The sequence below is a fragment of the Geotrypetes seraphini genome, chromosome 2, assembly GCF_902459505.1.
Source record: "Geotrypetes seraphini chromosome 2, aGeoSer1.1, whole genome shotgun sequence".
Lineage (NCBI taxonomy): Eukaryota > Metazoa > Chordata > Amphibia > Gymnophiona > Dermophiidae > Geotrypetes > Geotrypetes seraphini.
This window is the reverse complement of record NC_047085.1, coordinates 280,255,139-280,273,090: the sequence shown is the minus strand read 5'-3', so window position 1 is coordinate 280,273,090 and position 17,952 is coordinate 280,255,139. Positions and strand designations below refer to the sequence as shown.

General features: G+C 45.1%; 1 protein-coding gene across 3 annotated transcripts in view; it reads right to left on the bottom strand.

The window, feature by feature from the left end:
• The window catches only part of NSUN2 (NOP2/Sun RNA methyltransferase 2), a 922,747-nt gene that overhangs the window by 270,232 nt on the left and 634,563 nt on the right, over positions 1 to 17,952 (bottom strand). For all 3 annotated transcript variants that reach the window (XM_033929740.1, XM_033929738.1, XM_033929739.1), the window contains exon 13: positions 17,333 to 17,481. In XM_033929740.1, the coding sequence (XP_033785631.1) occupies positions 17,333 to 17,481 (149 nt within the window). The remainder of the gene's footprint in view (positions 1 to 17,332; positions 17,482 to 17,952) is intronic.

Here is a 17,952-nt window from a genome sequence, read left to right as displayed (position 1 = left end):
AGAACTAAAAAAAATAAAAAATAAAATAAACTACCAATAACACCCCAAAAACTCTGAATTTGGGGACACAACCATAAAGCATGATCCAAATTATTATCCCTTTGATGACATTTTGGGCATATTCTTGAATCTACACAATCCAAAAGTGAAAAGCCTGAACTTGAGAAACATAAGCTCTCATAACCAATCTAAAAAGACTCTCTATAAAAGGTGCTAGAAATTGAAGAAATCCCTAACCTAAGAGCCTTCTCTATGACAGTTTCCTCAATTTCCACCCCCAATTCTTCAGTCCACTTAGCTGCTATCACACTATAGTTCTTATGTGGATAAATAGAATCAAGGGTTCTTATAAAGTAGGAAACAAAAGGTAAAAACCTCATCCAGCTATTCAAACATAACTCCCAATCTGTATCCCACACCCAAAGCCAAAAAGCAATATTACTTACCGTAACAGTTGTTATCCAGGGACAGCAGGCAGCTATTCTCACTAGTGAGTGACGTCATCCAACGGAGCCCCGATGCGGACATCTCACAAGCATACTTGCTTGTAGAAACTTTAGAAGTTTCGAGTTGCCCACACCGCGCATGCGCGAATGCCTTCCCGCCCGATGCACCGGGCGTGTCTCCTCAGTTCAGATAGCTAGCAGAGAAGCCAACCCAGGGGAGGTGGGTGGGACGTGAGAATAGCTGCCTGCTGTCCCTGGATAACAACTGTTACGCTAAGTAACACTGCTTTATCCCAGGACAAGCAGGCAGGTATTCTCACTAGTGGGTGACCTCCAAGCTTACCACAATGGGATGGTGGGAGAGTTGGCAACTTAGGAGAATAAATTTTGTAACACTGTTTGACAAACTGTCCATCCCGTCTGGAGAAGGTATCCAGACAATAGTGTGAGGTGAAGGTATGAACCGAGGACCAAGTGGCAGCTTTACAAATCTCCTCAATCGGAGTCGATCTGAGGAAAGCTACAGAGGCTGCCATTGCTCTGACCTTATGGGCTGTGACTTTACTGTGAAGGGGCAATCCAGCCTGGGCATAGCAGAAAGAGATACAAGCCGCCATCCAGGTGGAGATGGTGCGCTTAGAGATAGGGCCTCCCAACTTGTTCGGGTCAAAGGAGATGAAAAATTGAGGAGCAGTTCTGTGAGGCTTGGTGCGTTCCAGGTAGAAAGCCAAAGCACGCTTACAGTCCAGAGTGTGAAGAGCTGATACCCCAGGATGAGAATGCGGCTTCGGAAAAAACACAGGAAGAACAATGGATTGATTCAGATAAAATTCCAAGACCACCTTGGGGAGGAATTTGGGATGAGTGCGAAGGACCACCTTGTCATGATGAAACACTATAAAGGGCGGATCCGCAACCAATGCTTGAAGCTCACTCACTCACTCGCTCACTCGACGGGCAGAAGTGAGGCCAATGAGAAGCACCACTTTCCAAGTGAGAAATTTCAGAGGAGCCTTGTTAAGAGGTTCAAATGGAGGCTTCATAAGTTGAGAAAGAACAACATTGAGGTCCCAAACCACTGGAGGCGGTTCGAGGGGAGGACTTGACATGGAAAAGTCCTTTCATGAATCTGGAAACCACAGGATGTGCAGAAAGAGGTTTCCCCTGAAGAGGCTGGTGGAAAGCAGCAATTGCACTAAGATGGACTCGTATCGATGTAGACTTGAGACCAGAATGAGACAGGTGCAAAAGGTAGTCCAAAACAGAGGACAAGGAGGCAAGTTGCGGTTCCTTGTGATGAGAAAAACACCAAGTAGAGAATCTAGTCCATTTCTGGGAATAGCATTGTCTAGTAGCAGGCTTCCTTGAAGCTTCCAAAACATCCCGCACAGCTGGTGAAAACTGAAGGGAAGTTACGCTGAGAGGAACCAAGCTGTCAGGTGTAGCGACTGCAGGTTGGGATGAAGCAGAGATCCCTGATGCTGCGTAAGCAGAGATGGAAACACTGGCAGAAGGAAGGGCTCCCTGCAGCTGAGTTGCAGAAGGAGGGAGTACCAAGGTTGCCTGGGCCACCGAGGAGCAATCAGAATCATCGTGGCCCGGTCGGACTTGAGCTTGACCAGAGTCTTTTGAATGAGAGGAAACAGAGGAAATGCATACAGAAAAAGATTCCCCCAGTCCAGAAGAAAAGCATCTGCCTCGAGACGATGAGGAGTGTAGATCCTGGAGCAGAACTGAGGCAGTTTGAAGTTGTGGGGAGCTGCAAAGAGGTCTATCTGAGGCTTCCCCCATAGAGAGAAGATTAGATGAAGGGGCGTGGAATGGAGAGTCCACTCGTGAGGCTGTAGGAGACGACTCAAGTTGTCCGCCAAGGCATTGTCCGCCCCCTGAATGTAGACAGCTTTGAGGAAGGTGTTGTGGCGAATCGCCCAATCCCAAACTTTCAGAGCTTCCTGGCAGAGGGAGGCCGATCCTGTGCCTACCTGCTTGTTGACATAATACATGGCGAACTGATTGTCCGTACGAATGAGGACCACCATGTCGTGAAGTAGATGCTGAAAAGCAGTGAGAGCGTTGAAAATCGCCCTGAGTTCCAGGAGATTGATATGGCACAGACGATCCGCACTCATCCAATAGCCCTGGGTGCGGAGCCCGTCCAGATGAGCCTCCCAAGCATAGGTCGAGGAGTCGGTCGTGAGGACCTTCTGATGGGTAGGCATGTGAAACAGCAAACCTCTGGAAAGATTGGAAGAGAGCATCCACCAGCGAAGCGACTGCAGCAGAGCAGGAGTGACCTGAATGCGACAAGTCAGAGGGTCGGAGATCTGCGACCATTGAGAAGCTAGGGTCCACTGAGGAATCCGCAGGTGAAGTCTGGTAAAAGGAGTCACGTGAACGGTAGAGGCCATATGGCCCAGGAGCACCATCATGTGTCTCGCCGAGATGGACAGGCGAGAAGAGACCGAGTGACAAAGCTGAAGAAGAGCCGCCAGGTGCTGAGGAGGAAGGAACGCTCTGAGTTGAATAGTATCCAGAAAAGCTCCGATGAAGGGGAGAGTCTGCGAAGGTTGAAGATGGGATTTGGGAAAGTTGATCTCGAATCCCAGACTCTGTAGAAATCAGAATGTCCTCTAGTGGCCCGAACGGCCCCCTGAGATGTGGAATCCTTGATGAGCCAGTCGTCGAGGTAGGGAAACACCTGCAGACCATGGTTCCTGAGTGCTGCGGCCACCACAACCAGGCATTTGGTGAAGACTCTGAGAGACGAAGCAAGGCCGAAAGGAAGCACTCTGTACTGAAGATGAAGGTGTCCCACCCGAAATCTGAGGTATTGACGGGAGGCCGGATGGATGGGAATATGAGTGTAGGCTTCCTTGAGATCCAGGGAGCATAACCAGTCCTTCTGCTCGAGGAGGGGATAGAGAGAAGCCAGGGTCAACATGCGAAACTTCTCCCTGACCAGGAACTTGTTGAGCACCCTGAGGTCCAAAATAGGACGCAGGTCGCCCGTCTTCTTCGGCACAAGGAAGTACTGGGAGTAAAAACCCCTGTTCTGTTGGTCCACAGGGACCGTCTCGACGGCACGAAGCCGGAGCAAAGCCTGAGCTTCCTTAAGAAGAAGGGCGGTCTGGGTTAAGTTGGAAGGATACTCTCTTGGAGGATGTTCCGGAGGAACATAATAGAACTGAAGAGAGTATCCCTCTCTTACGATGGAAAGGACCCAGAGGTCGGTGGTAATAGTCGTCCATCGATGGTAAAAATGATGGAGACAACCTCCGATGGGCAAAAGCGGGGAGGGCAGAACGATGGAAGTTATGCTCCCTATGAGACAGTCAAAAAGGCTGGGGAGCCTTGGGGACAGCAGAAGGTTGAGGCTTTTGTTGGGGCTTCTGCTGATGCTGCCTCTTCACTGGCGGCCGAATGGCTGAGGCCTGCTTCGGCGGGTAGCGCCTTTGGTAAATCATAGGAGGACGAGATGGACGAGAGATAAGCAGGCTTGGGCTTCTGGCGGAGAATAGACTAAAAAGATTTTTCATGTTTGGATAGCTTCTCCGTTGCTGCCTCGATGGACTCGTCGAAAAGGTCCGCTCCCGCACAGGGAACATTCGCAAGCCTGTCCTGGAGATTCGGGTCCATATCAATGGTGCGAAGCCACACCAAGCATCTCATGGCCACCGAACAAGCAGCCGCTCTGGCCGAGAGCTAAAAGGCGTTGTAAGAAAAGCAGGCAGAGTTGGGACAAAGACGCCAGCACCTCTGAGTACTCGAAGCGAGCCTGAGAGTCCAGATAGGGTAGAAACTTTTGAAGAATGGATAGAAAAAACTCAAAGTAGGTTGCAAAATGAAAGCTGTAGTTCAGGACTCGAGAGGCCATCATCGAGTTCTGGTAGATGCGCCTGCCAAATCTGTCCATGGTTTTGCCCTCCCGGCCAGAAGGAGTGGAAGCATAGACCTGGGAGGGATGAGACTGCTTCAGAGAGGATTCCACCAAGAGGGACTGGTGTGAGAGCTGGGCCCCGTCGAAGCCCTTATGGTGCACCGTGCGGTATCGAGCATCCAACTTCCCTGGGACTGCCGGGATGGAGTATGGGGTCTCAAAGCATCTCATGAAAGTCTGGTCCAGGAGCTTATGCAGAGGCAGGCGTAGAGACTCGGCAGGAGGTTGAGGAAGATGCATCGTCTCCAGATACTCCTTTGAGAACTTGGAACCCGAATCCAGGGTGATATCCAGATCCACCGCCATCTGCCTCAGGAAGGACGAGAAGGACAACTGGTCCGCCAGGGCCGGTCCTCGAAGTGAGCTCGAAGAAGATGAGGCGGCCTGGTCCGCCGATGCTGAGGACCGGCACGGAGAGAACGAACCCCCGCAGTCCTCGAGTTCCGGCATAGGAGGAGGGGGCAAGTACTCCTGGGAAAACTCCCTGAAAGGATGCTTCCGACAAGGCGAGGCGTGTCTCAATGAATGCCTCGATGAGTGCTTCGATCGACGATCGGAGCTGTGTCAAGAAGCAGGCCTCGAGCGATGAGGCGAGTGACGCCCAGACGAGGCAGCCACCAAGTAGATGGGACTGGAGGCTATGGATCGAAGCATCAGAGGCTGAGATGATGCCCCCCGAGGCGCACCCCAAGGTTCGAGACCCGGCATCGTGGAGGAAGGGTCCGGGCCAGGCTAGCCGTGCATCGAGGGTATCGGTTCCAAAGGTGGCATGGGCAAAGACTCTGCTCCTTGCGAGACATGCCCCGAAGCCAGACCAGACACTCGCCGAGACTCTGCTCTCAGCAGCGAGAGTGTGCGCCGAGGAGGCATCGGAGGCGGCTCGACCTCGCGGGAGGCTTCCGCGTGCCCAGGCTGGATCTGGGAGAGAAGCGTCAACCCAATTTTGGTAAAGAGCTCGACAAATCACTTCTCCATCAGAGCGTGAAACGATGCCGGCAAGGAGGGATCCACATCAGCAATGGGACCTCCCGCACAGAAATCGGTCACTCGGCCGCCAGGGGGCTTGGACTTGGAGGCCTTGGGCACCTTAAGCACCACTGGAGGAATGGGAGGCTGTGCTACCTGACCGGAGGAGACAGCGGAAGGCACTGCAGCAGGCGTCTGAGTCGAAGCCGGCACGAACGAGGCAGGCTTGAGCAGACTCGAGGCCGAAGATGTGGAATCGGAAGTCGAAGGCGTGGCACTCTGTGAAGAGGGCAGCACCGGGGATGCCTCCATGCTAAACGGCGATTCCCACAAAATACAGCGACGTTTAAATGCAGGTGCTGTAAGCATGGAGCAAGGCCGGCACGATTTCGGAAGGTGTTGAGGCCCGAGACACTGTAGACAGCGTCGATGCGGGTCTGTCAACGAAATCGCGCGCTGGCACTTGACACACTTTTAAAAACCGGTAACAAGCCGGGACATATGCCGAAAAAGCTCAGCCGCAAGGTCGAAGCTGCGAGGCCACGGTCACGCGACCTGCCCAGTCGAACGATCGAACAAAATTTTTTTTAAAAAAAATAACAAAACGCAACGTGAGCTAACAGGAATGAGCACAAAAAAAACCCAAACCCGTGGGCACAGAAGGCACAAAAGGGAACTTCGCGCAGAGAGTTTCAAAGTGCAAACTTCTCAGCTCCGCGGAAGAGAAAGAACTGAGGAGACATGCCCAGTGCATCGGGCGGGAAGGCACTCGCGCATGTGCGGTGTGGGCAACTCGAAACTTCTAAAGTTTCTACAAGCAAGTATGCTTGTGAGATGGCCGCATCAGGGCTCCGTTGGATGAGTCACCCACTAGTGAGAATACCTGCCTGCTTGTCCTGGGATAACTTCCCTTTTCAACTTATTGATATAATGAATCAATTGCACATACGTGTCGGTAGACCTCACTCCCGAATGTGCCAACAATTCTTCAAATGAAATTACATTATTGTCCTCCCCTACATAGAAGAAAATATGTTCCATCAAAGAATCCGCCTATCTACATCTCTAATCGGCGTTTAGTATCTGCCAAAAGGCGAGTAACATTGCAATCATAAAGTCTACCTGGATCCACTGGTAAACAAATACCTAGATAATTAAAATCATCCCCATCCAAGGAGTCATGTGATGCTATGAGCAGGAGTGGAGGCTGATCGGCTCGGCTCCTCCGTTTCCCTGGCATGTTAATCCGACTTTTGCAATTTGTCTTTGGGATTTGGTTTTGTTTTATTGTTTTCCAGTGCCCAGCAGTACTCTCAGTTCGGTGACAGGGCTCTTGCCGACGTGGGGACTGCGGTTTTGCAGTGGGGACAGGAGTGCTTCTGTGCACATTTGCAACTTGCAGCTGTTGGGCCTGTGCTTTTCCCGGTGTGTGGATTGTCAGCTGCTCGTGCTCTGTTTGCCGGTTTAGGGCTGCGGCTTCCCAGTTCTGTATTGGCTGCTGAGTGCTTTTCCATTCAGCATCCCGATGGCGTCTAAAACCACCAAGCGCGAGAAAGAGCGGCCACATGGAGGAGAGGCAAAAATGATGGAGCAGGTGTCGCCACCCAGCCTCTCGGTCAGTTCAGTCTGGACTTCAGAAATTGTCGCAGAAGTTCGTGCGGGAGTGGAGGATGCTTTAGATAAGAAACTACAGCAGATGCAAAATAAAATTGACTTTGCTCTTGGACTCGAGACTGGAGATGGATGCACACTTGGCACGAACGGAGGACCTGGAAACTACTTTGGATTCTACTGTGTCGGCCCAGCAGAACCTTCAACAACGGATTAAGGCTATGGAACAGAAATTGGACGACCTAGAGAACAGATCTCGAAAAAATAATTTGCGTTTGATTGGCATCCTGGAGTCGGTCCGTGAAATGGAACTCTGGGAGCTGGTGGAAGCATGGTTTGACCAAATTTTGCCGCCGGTAGATAACGTGGGACCGGTAAAGCTGAACAGGCACATAGGTTGGGCCCGTGAAAAGATGGCCAGGCTGTCCGAGAGTGGTGATTGTTTGAGTGTTTAACTTTCTCCACAAGCAAGCAGTGCTGCATGTGTTACGAAAAGGCAGAGTGTTGGAATATCAGAATCGTAAAATTTTGTGTTTTCAAGATTATTCCACTCTATGGAGCTCAATGGATAGTTGATTCGAACCCTCAAGATCAACCAGCATGGTTTGAAATGGAACGCTTTTTATGTACACCACTGCACGTTTCGTGCTTTCTTACAGTGTCAATACCTAGACACTTGAGAAGGTATTCTTTATTATGTGCAACGCAGCATGCTTTACGCCTATTAGATGCAGCGGCTGAGATTCACGCTGATGAAGGCCCACTCATGTCCCTTTGGAATAACTCTAAAATTCAGATCAGCGGAAGATCCCTCTCATGGAAGAGGTGGCAGCGGGCGGGTGTGTGGTTTGTTCATCAATTGGTCTCCTCTACTTCTTTTGTCCCCTTTGATATTTTCCGTTCCACATACTCACTCCCATCCTCTGTACGTTCACAATGGCTTATGCTTACTGGAATATTAGCTAATATACATACATGCCCTGACTTTATGACCTCTATTCATACTGTTCGTCATTGGTCTACTCTGGCTTTACTGAAGGGTAAGGCAATATCTCTTTTTTATGGTATACTAAGAGATCACTTCTTCACTTTTTCATCTCAATCTATGAGCCATTGGGACTCTATTTTGAAAACCACGCTTTCTGAAATAGATTGGGAACTCTTCTGGTCTTCCACAAATCGTCCTCTTTTATCATCCAGAGTTTCGCAATCAATGTACTTTGTTATGTGGAATGCAGTATGGACTCCATATCGTATGTGGAAAGCGAATCTACAACAAGACTCTACCTGTTGGAACTGTCTGAAAGCACCCGGAACTCTCGATCACATGCTTTTCCACTGCAATATGGTTCATTCCTTTTGGCTTCGTATTTGGGATACCATAAAATCTATTACTAAATGTTCAGAAGTGATCTCCATGGACATTATAATTCTTCGTTCTCAACACCCATGTTTTGCACAATCAAACTGCCCGCCTAAACTCATTGACACCATGTTTGTGACAGCTCTAATGCATATTCTGAAAAACTGGAAATCATCCTCATTACTAGACTACACCTTCTGGTGGAACTCTTTAAGTATGTACCACAAATTTGAATCTTATGCATATGAGAAGAAATTGTTTTCTCGATCCTCCACAAACTTGACACGAAACAAATCACCTTGGTCATTCTTAGATTCATATGTTCGTTCTGCTCTATAGACACTTCTGCCTCTCTCTCTCTCTCTCTATCTCTCTCTATTTCTCTTTCTCTCTCTCTTCCTTTATCTTTCTCTCTTTCTCTTATCCCTCCTGTTTCTCTGTCTTTTTCTGTTCCTTTTCTAAGCAGTTCCAGATACTCTGGATCCTTTTCATTAATCTAGTTCTATTCAAACGATTGTAGATACGAATATTTGATACATGATTTTTATTATGATTCTATGTGTTTGAGCTGCTTTCTGTTTATATTTCTTATAATATTCAATAAAATTATTGAACTAAAAAAAAAAAAAAAAGATTATTCCACTCTGGTTGCTGCTCAACGGAAGGTGTTTGTGCCTTTGTGTTCGGAATTGCATGCTCGGAAAATTTCCTGTGCCCTCTTCTATCCTGCGAGACTGAGAATTATTATAGAAGGCCAGCCCCGATTCTTTGACATGGTGAAGACAGCAAAGAAGTTTGTGAAATCTCTAACGACATCTACTTCTTCTCCTTGACTTGTTTGGGTGTAATTGGTTGCTGGATGGGTTTGGGTGGCCCTATAGGTTTGGCTAAGTGTATTTGGAGGGCCTATGTAGAGAGGTGACCTTGCCCTGGCCGGGGTACGCCTCTGTGGGTTTATGGATGGGGGCTTGAGTTGGATTTGAATTTGTCCCAAATATAACACATGAATATTCCCAGAGGACCTAAATGGGGAGAAAGTTTTCCATTTCCCGAACTGTATTGGATTATATTTTGCAAGACTGACCATTATTTTTATTGTTGGGGGTTTGTTTTTTTTGCAAGGTTGCTATTGAATGGGGATTTTTGGTTTATACACTGTTGCAGTGTATAGCACCGGGGTTGTTTCTGAGAGGTTATGGGTGGGTGGGGGACGGAGTGGGACCATGGGCTCCATCTGGAATATTGCAGGATATTCCAATTTGGGGGGAAATGGGGAGGGGATGTGGGGTGACTCAGTGTTTGGATTGGGGGGTAGGGGAGGGGGTGGAGTGGAAGGGGGTGCAGCAAAGTGTGTAGGGGCTTGGTGTGGAGAGGTTTTATATTTTGGTAGGAGGAGTATGTTTCAAGGTAGAGTGGTTTTGGGGGCTGGTCATAGGCTGGGGTGGCCTTCCCTTAAGTGGAATTGCTTTGCAGTTTTCTGGTCTAGCAGGAATGCTGCCGGTATTAGTTAATGGGGCACTTGAACTCCTGGAATGTGGGAGGAATTTCTTCCCTGATTAAATGATCTAAAATTCTCAGGGCTTTGAAGCGTTGTAAAGCTTCAATTTCTTTTCTACAGGAGACTCATTTAGATTCTGTGGAGCATAGTAAACTTAAAAGATGGTGAGTGGGGCAGGTTTTAGAGGGGGCTGCAGTGAAAAAGAAAACCAGAGTTGCAATTCTTTTTCATAAAGATGTAGATTTTCATTGTCATCGAGTCATACATGATCCTTTGGATCAATATTTTATAGCATCCGTTACTATTCACAATTGCCTTATGATATTGTACAACGTCTATGCCCCCAAACTCTTTTGATAAAGCCTTTTATGCTACACTTCTTTCTAAGATTCTGTCTCTGGGTCCACTGTCGCTGGTGGTGGCAGGGAACTTTAATATGGTATGGGATCATGTAGTTGATACTTCACAGGGTGTTAGGTCAGGTAATCCTGGGGAGGACAGGGATTGGTTCATTTGGCTCAGACTTTAGATTTGTTGGATATCTGGAGGGTCGTGCATCCAGCGGAGCGGGACTATACTCACCTCTCTAGGGCCCATTCTTCCCAGACTTACATTGATTATATCTTGCTGTTTTGAGAATTGATGGTATTGGCCCAGGGAGCGGTTATTGGCCCTTATGAAATTTCTGATCATGCGATGATATGGGTGGAGTGGACCATAGATGTGGTACCTTCTGCTTCCTATATTTGGCGTTTTCCTATAGCTTTATACAAGGATTCTAAATTTTATGCCTTTCTTATAGCACAATGGAAAGACTATGCACTTAATAATGAGGCTCATAGATCTAACTACTTTATTCTGGGAGGCAGCAAAAGCAGTGCTCAGGAGTAGCATTATTAGTTATGCTAGTCATAAGAAAATGCGTGATAGGGCAATTTTGAGGTTGGAACAACAGGTTGGACAAGCGCGTCGCTTATATGGGTCCTCACCTACGGCTTTCCATAAGGCTCGTCTTTTGGAGCTCCAGACTTCCTTATAAGAGTTAATTCATCAAAAGGCTATGAAGTCTAACCTGTATTATCATTATCATTTATATAAATATGGGAACAAGGAAAGTGGAGCTATGGCTAGGTTGTTCAGTACTTGGAAGGATAGGATGGTATGGCTTCGAGACTTGAATGGTATGGAAACTAGTGGGGATGCCAAAATTTGTGATATTTTTCATTCTTATGAAAATTTTTATGCTGGCCCACAGGAGGAGGGTTTGGAGGGTTCTGTCTATTTGGAGAATAGGATCTTCCGGTTCTTAAGTCAAAGGCTTTGCAGCGCTTGAATGAGGAAATCTCTGAAGATGAAGTTGGTTGGGCAATCTCGCAGAGTGCGCTGGGTAAGGCCTCGGGCTCTGATTGATTCAGGGCAGAATTTTTTAAGGTTCTTCAAGGGGAGATTGTTTCTACCTTAACTCTTATGTTTAATGAGGCCATCTATCAGGGTGCTTTGTCATCTTCTTTGATCATGGCCCAAATTATTGTGTTGCTTAAGCCTAACAAGAGTCCTTTGGAGCCTGGGTCCTATGGGCCCATTTCTCTGCTGACACAGGAGGCTAAAATGCTAGCAAAAATTCTTGCTAATAAGATTCTCTCGAGTTTTGACAGACATTCTTCATCCGTCATAGGTGGGCTTTGTGAAGGGACGTCATGCTGTCAAGAATGTAAGGGCGATATTGGCGTCGTTAGAGGCTGTTCAGCAGTCTTGAATGCCTTCTCTGCTGATTAGTTTCGATGCAGAGAAGGTGTTTGATAGGGTTAAATGGAAGTTTTTGTATGCAGTGTTGCATAAATATGGTTTGGATGGTTGGTTTTTGACTGCGATTAAGACCCTGTATGATCAGCCTACGGCTCAACTGTTGGTGAATGGGTGCGTTTCTTCAGTTTTTGGGGTTGGCAGGGGTACTCGTCAGGGCTGCCCTCTGTCACCTCTTTTGTTCATATTGACTTTGGACACCTTTGCTCCGGGAGCTGCATTTGAATGTTGAGATTAAGGGAATTGTTCTGGGACGCCAGGAGTTTAAAGTGTCTGCTTTCGCAGATGATTTACTTGAACATATTACCAATCCGGTGTGGTCTCTTAGGGTTTTGATGGACAACTTTTGATGGCAATTTTTCAGGCTATTCTTTGAATTGGCAGAAATCAGAGGCATTGGCTACAGCAGCCACAGATCCAGCATGGTGGGGAGATGCCTTTCCTCTGTGTTGGGCTCAGGGTTCATTTAAATATTTGGGGATCTTTTTGTCACCTATGATTCCAGATATTTATACTCTCAATGTCTCTCGGTTGTTAATTTTAACACGGCAGTAGTTGCAGACTTGGGCTCTATTACCTATTTCTCTTTTGGGGCAGATCCAGTTGGTTAAGATGACTCTCTTTCCCCACTGGTTATATGTTCTTCAGTTGCTGTCTCTGTTTCTTAGGTATAAAGATTTTTTGCAGTTTCAACGGATGGTGTTTGCTTTTAGTTGGCAGGGTAAGAAGGTGAGAATGAGATCGGTATGGTTTTATGGAGGGTGGAAGGAGGGTGGGTTGTGCATACCAGATTTAAGATTGTATAATTTGGCGTGTCTCATTGGGCATCTTTCAGATTGGTTGGAGGGCACATTTATTTATGGCTGGTGTGAACATGAGACTGCTCTTTTCTTGCCCTGGAATCTTCATTTTATATTGCATGTTTCTAATAGGCAATTATCTTTGGCTTGTTGTTCAAGTCTTCTATTGGGCCTGTAGAGAGTAGGCTGGCAGCTGTGGTTGAAATATTTGGGATAGAATCTGGAGGAATCTGATCAGCTGCTTATTTTGGGGAATGGAGCGTTTCTGCCAGGAAGGGATAATAGGATTTTTGTTCATTGGGCGGCAGAGGGTTTTGCGCTACTGAAGATTTTTTGGATCAGGACTCTGTGATGCTACATTTTGGCAAAGAGTCTCCCCAAGGGAGGGAAATGCATTTGCTTATTTGCAACTTCAACATTATCTGGGTCCATTAGATCTGATTAACTTGAGGTCGGCCCTTGGTTGGCGATTGTTGGAGTTTTTTCAGGCTTTTCAGGGTGAGATTGTTACAATTTTGGAATCTTGTAGACTACTGTGTGCGTTGCTGCCTCCTAGAGATTATAGGGATCTATGGAGTTGCTGGGAGAGGGATCTGGGGGCGAGTTTGGCCTCTTGGGTGGTAGAGGATAGTTTAAAAGAGACATCTTTGATTTCCGGGGCCCTATTGCAGGAATGTCACTTTCAGGTGATACATAGAGCTTATTTTACCCAGTCCCAGTTATTTCGGGCAGGACATATTCATACTGCAATTTGTGGGAAATGTAAGGTAGGGCACAATAATTTTTTTCATGCTCTGTGGGGGTGTGGGTTGATTGGGAAATTTTGGAAACAGGTGGCTCATTTTTGACTCAGTTGTTTTCCCACCCTGTGAGAGTCCAGCCTCAGTTATTTCTTTTGGACAGGAAACAATCTTTGCTCCAATTTAGTAGTGGCAAATGGGTCTTTACTCGTAAGGCTCTCCTAGTGGGCAGGCATTGTATAATGTAACATTGGGTTCCCCCCACTCCCCCTTCTTATTGGGAGTGGAGGAATAAGTTTCATGAGTTGTTTCTTTATGAGATTCGAGGAGCACATGCTACCTTTAAGCGGTGGAAAAGATTTCAGAAGATTTGAGGAACATATTTAGACTTTTTGTCTCCCAGAGCCCATAGTATAGCTTTGGCTTTTAGTTAGGAGCCTTACACTCTGCTGCATCTCTGGGGAGGGTTGGGGGTGGCTGCTGATGGAGGGTAGGTTAGAATGTATTGTTCGGTGATGTCTGGGACTAAGGAACCAATTCCTGGATGTTGGAGTGTGGTTTTACAGAGAAGGGGAGTGTGGCTTTACAGGGGAGGGGGGTTGGGAATGTAACTGTTGGGGGTGTTTCATGTTGGGGAGAGGGAGATAGATTTTTTTTTGGGGGGGGGCCTTTAGTAAAATTCAAAATTTTGATGACTTGGCCTCTATGATATGATATGATACTGGTTGGTTTTGTGTATGATATGCTGTTGGTTGGATATGTGTATTTACTATTGGCATTGTGAATTCATTGTTTGGTTGTCATCAATAAAAAATTGTTTGAACTAAAATCATCCCCGCCCAATGTAAAGGAAAGACCCCGGTCACAACTCCTTAAGCATGTATAATGGTACCATAGCTTCCGATTTAGAGGCATTCAAAGTGAACCCCAAGAAATCCACATATTCACACATACTTTCCAATAAAATTTGATCGGATTTGTGAGCTATATCAAAAGGTCATCAGCGAAGGCCAAAATTTTAAAGTGTTCCAACCTCAGACGTACCCCAGTGATTTCTGGATTCCCAAGAATCCCATGAATGAGAGGATCCAATGTAAGCACAAACAGCAATGGGGATAGAGGACATCCCTGCCTAGTCCCTCTCCTTATATCAAAGGAATCCGTAAGCTGTCCATTCACCCATATTTGGGCAAGAGGTCTATCATATAACACTCTAATGGCATCTCCCATACAGCCTATTATACCATATTTCTCCAGTACTGCTTACAGAAACTCCCACCTCACTTTGTCAAAGGCCTTTTCTGCATCAAAACTAATGAGCAAAGAAGGAGTCCCTGCAGCTACTTGTAATGATGCCAATATGGTTCGGATGTTTTTCACTGCCCTACAACCTTACACAAAGCCCACCTGTGGAGATGCTAATAAATCCAGCAGAACTCGTACCACACGATTAGCCAACACAGATGCCAATAACTTAGTCTCAAAGCAGAAAATGAGATTGCTCTATAAGACTCCGGGAGAGTCGGATCCTTCCCCGGCTTGTGCAAAACAATCACTTGAGCTCTACGTAGAGAATTCGGCATAACCTGCTCATTTATAATAAGATTAAATAGTTCTGTTAGCAGTGGCAAAATACCATTTCCTATTAATTTATAAAATTCAGCATGATATCCATCAGGGCCTGGATCTTTACCCAATTAGCTTTTTTGAATTTCAAATTCAACTTCATCCTGGACAATGGGCCTGTTAAGCATTCGTAAAGCTTGCTGTGATATCATGAGCAATTCCATACTATCCAAATAAACCGCTGCTTCCAATCCCATAGGGGATCCCCTGGAATACAACAGCTCAAAAAGAATGACGGAATTCCCTCGAGATCCTACCATCATCATGTAACAATTTGCCCTTCCTATCCCGAAGAGTCAAAACACAGCACGAACCCCGCTCACGACGAACCATAGGGGCTAACATACCACTAGATTTGCTACCAAAACGATACAATTGATATTGATAATACATAGCAGATTATTTGGCTCTCTGGTGAAGCAGTTCATCTAATTCTGCTTGTGTATCCAGAAGGTTAGACCGTAATCCCTCCTTAGGCCAACTACCGCAGGCCCTCCGCAGTTGCCCCAACCTCTGTTCTAACCGCATAATCACACAAACTCACAGTTTCTTCTTGGTACTAAGATACGCTATTATATGGCCCTTTAACACAGCTTTTGCAGCCTCCCAATAAACAACTGGTTCAGTCCTATGTTCCACATTATGTTGTTGATAATCAGCCCACTTTTGATGTAAATATTCTAGGAAGGAATAGTCCCCATACAACTCCAAAGGAAATTGCCATATAGCTTTTATGAAGCACTGCATTTCAAAAGAATGAGCACATCAAATTCTATGTTTTCGAATATCTGAATTTGCTATTATTTAACTATACTTTCAATGAGCAATATAAATGTGAGCAAATATTTACACTGCTTTTTTATGCACTCTATTTTTTGGGGGGGAGGAGGGGGGGACACAAACCTGTTTACCTTAGTCAAATTTATTATTACAATACCTTTCCTTGCTAAAATAACTGAAAGACTTGTACTTGAGCAACTTTCAGATTTTGTTGAATCTACAAATGTCCTTCATCCGAACCAGACCGGCTTTCGGAAATTCCACAATACAGAATATTCAATGCTAGGACTAAGAAATAATATCCACTACTACCTAGACCATCATAAATCAGTGGTTCTTTTCTCGCAAGACCTGTCCGTGGCCTTCGATACAATTAATCATGACTTATTACTCAAACAACTAGAATCCTTAGGTATCGACGATCATGTCTTAAACTGGTTCGTTTCATTTCTTTCTAATCGCTCTTCAATTGTCAGATTTAATGACGAAAACTCCAAAGCCTTTTCGTTAACCTATGGTATCCCCCAAGGCTCTATTCTGTCACCTCTTTTGTTCAACATTTTCCTCTCCCCACTGCTTAGCTTATGTCAATCAATAGGCTTTACACCATTTGCATATGCGGATGATATCCAGCTCCTTCATCCTGTAAATCCAGAAAATAATGATGAAATTATGGCAATCAACAAGAAACTTGAAATCATAAAAAATTGGCTCAACTCCAATAAACTAGCTTTAAACATTCACAAAACTAAATCGATCCTCTTTACTTGGAAAAAGGACATAATTTTGCATTCTCCTTTCGTCCTTAACGCTATTCCCTTAAAGTTAGTGTGTTCCTTAAAAGTCCTTGGTGTTATCATTGATGACAAACTATTGTTTCACAACCATATTAGTAATATAGTCAAAACTTGCTTTTTCAAATTACGATTGATTCGTTTGATCTCTAAATTTTTCGAGCCAAAATCCATTAAAATATTAATTCATTCTCTGATCATAGCCAAAATTGATTATTGCAATTCGATTCTATATAACATTACACAAAAAGAAAAAAGAAGGCTCCAATTAATACGGCTGTTAAACTTATCTATGCCAAAAAATTCGATCATGTCACGCCCTTAATGATAGACTCCCATTGGCTCCCTATCAGCCACCGCATCACCTTCAAAATATTACTTTTAGCTTATAAATACTTAATCTTTAATGAACCTCAATTTATCACCAGAATGTTAATCCCTTATAACACCTCTCGGTCTCTTCATTCGATATCTCAAAACCTCCTAACCGTTCCTTCTTTAAAAATTATAGGCACCAGAAGACAAGATATGTTCTCAGTTATGGCCCCTCAACTGTGGAACTCACTACCAATGTACATTAGAGAAGAAAAAGATCTTACCTCATTTAAAAAACTTCTAAAAACTTATTTTTAACAATGCTTTTAATCTTTCCTCTTTCGACCTATAATCAGTTGCTTTAGGTCCCGAAAATTTTTTACCCTCCCTTTCGTTTTTCCCCTTGTTGTTTTTTCCTCTTAACAAAGAATTGTAACTTTTCCCTCCTACCCGCCCGACTCATGTCTGTTTTAGATTTGTAAGTCTGAATTTTCTTTGTTAGTCTTCGCATCTCTGTTTTTTGAAGTTGTACATCGCTTAGCAAACTGAATAAGCGATTCATCAAATATTAATAAAAACTTGAAACAATGTACAATTTAATAATTTTATGTTAAGACACTTCTGAGAATATTGAAAGCAAGCATATCACTTACCCACACACCCCATCCTTTTTACTTGAATCACTCTCCAAGTTTGCCTTTTCTTGGGTTTCTTCAGGCTTGACTGTTAGTTCTTCAGCGATAATGTTTTTTGTTGTTGTCTTCACATCTGATGTATCTGCGGCAAGTAGCTTCCGCAGCAGCTATTGCAGAGTAAAGCATCACAAATCACATAGAAAAGCTAGGAGTGATAACAGACCTTTTTGCTCAAATATCATATTACTGCTCTCAGCAAAGTCTCATGTGTGATTTATTAATAAAGTATGTATTGGATAAGGGGTCCAGGATACATAAACACAGGAATAAATGAAAACTGATTTTTAGGGATTTTCAAATTCTTATTTGCCAATCCAGGTCTTTGCAAATTGTAATGCCTATTTACAACAAATGAGGATTTTTGATTTGTTTCAAGACCTTTGCAACAGTAGGCTCAAGATTCAACACTATTTAGCCAACTGGCGTGAGCTCCCGGCCAGCTAAGTAGAACATAGTTGGCTACATAGTGATATTCAGAAAGAGACAGGCGCTATCTCCTGTTGAATATCTGGCTCACTGGATTGGCCAGTGATTGGCTATGCCATGTGATATAACTGGTCACTGCCAATATTCAGTGG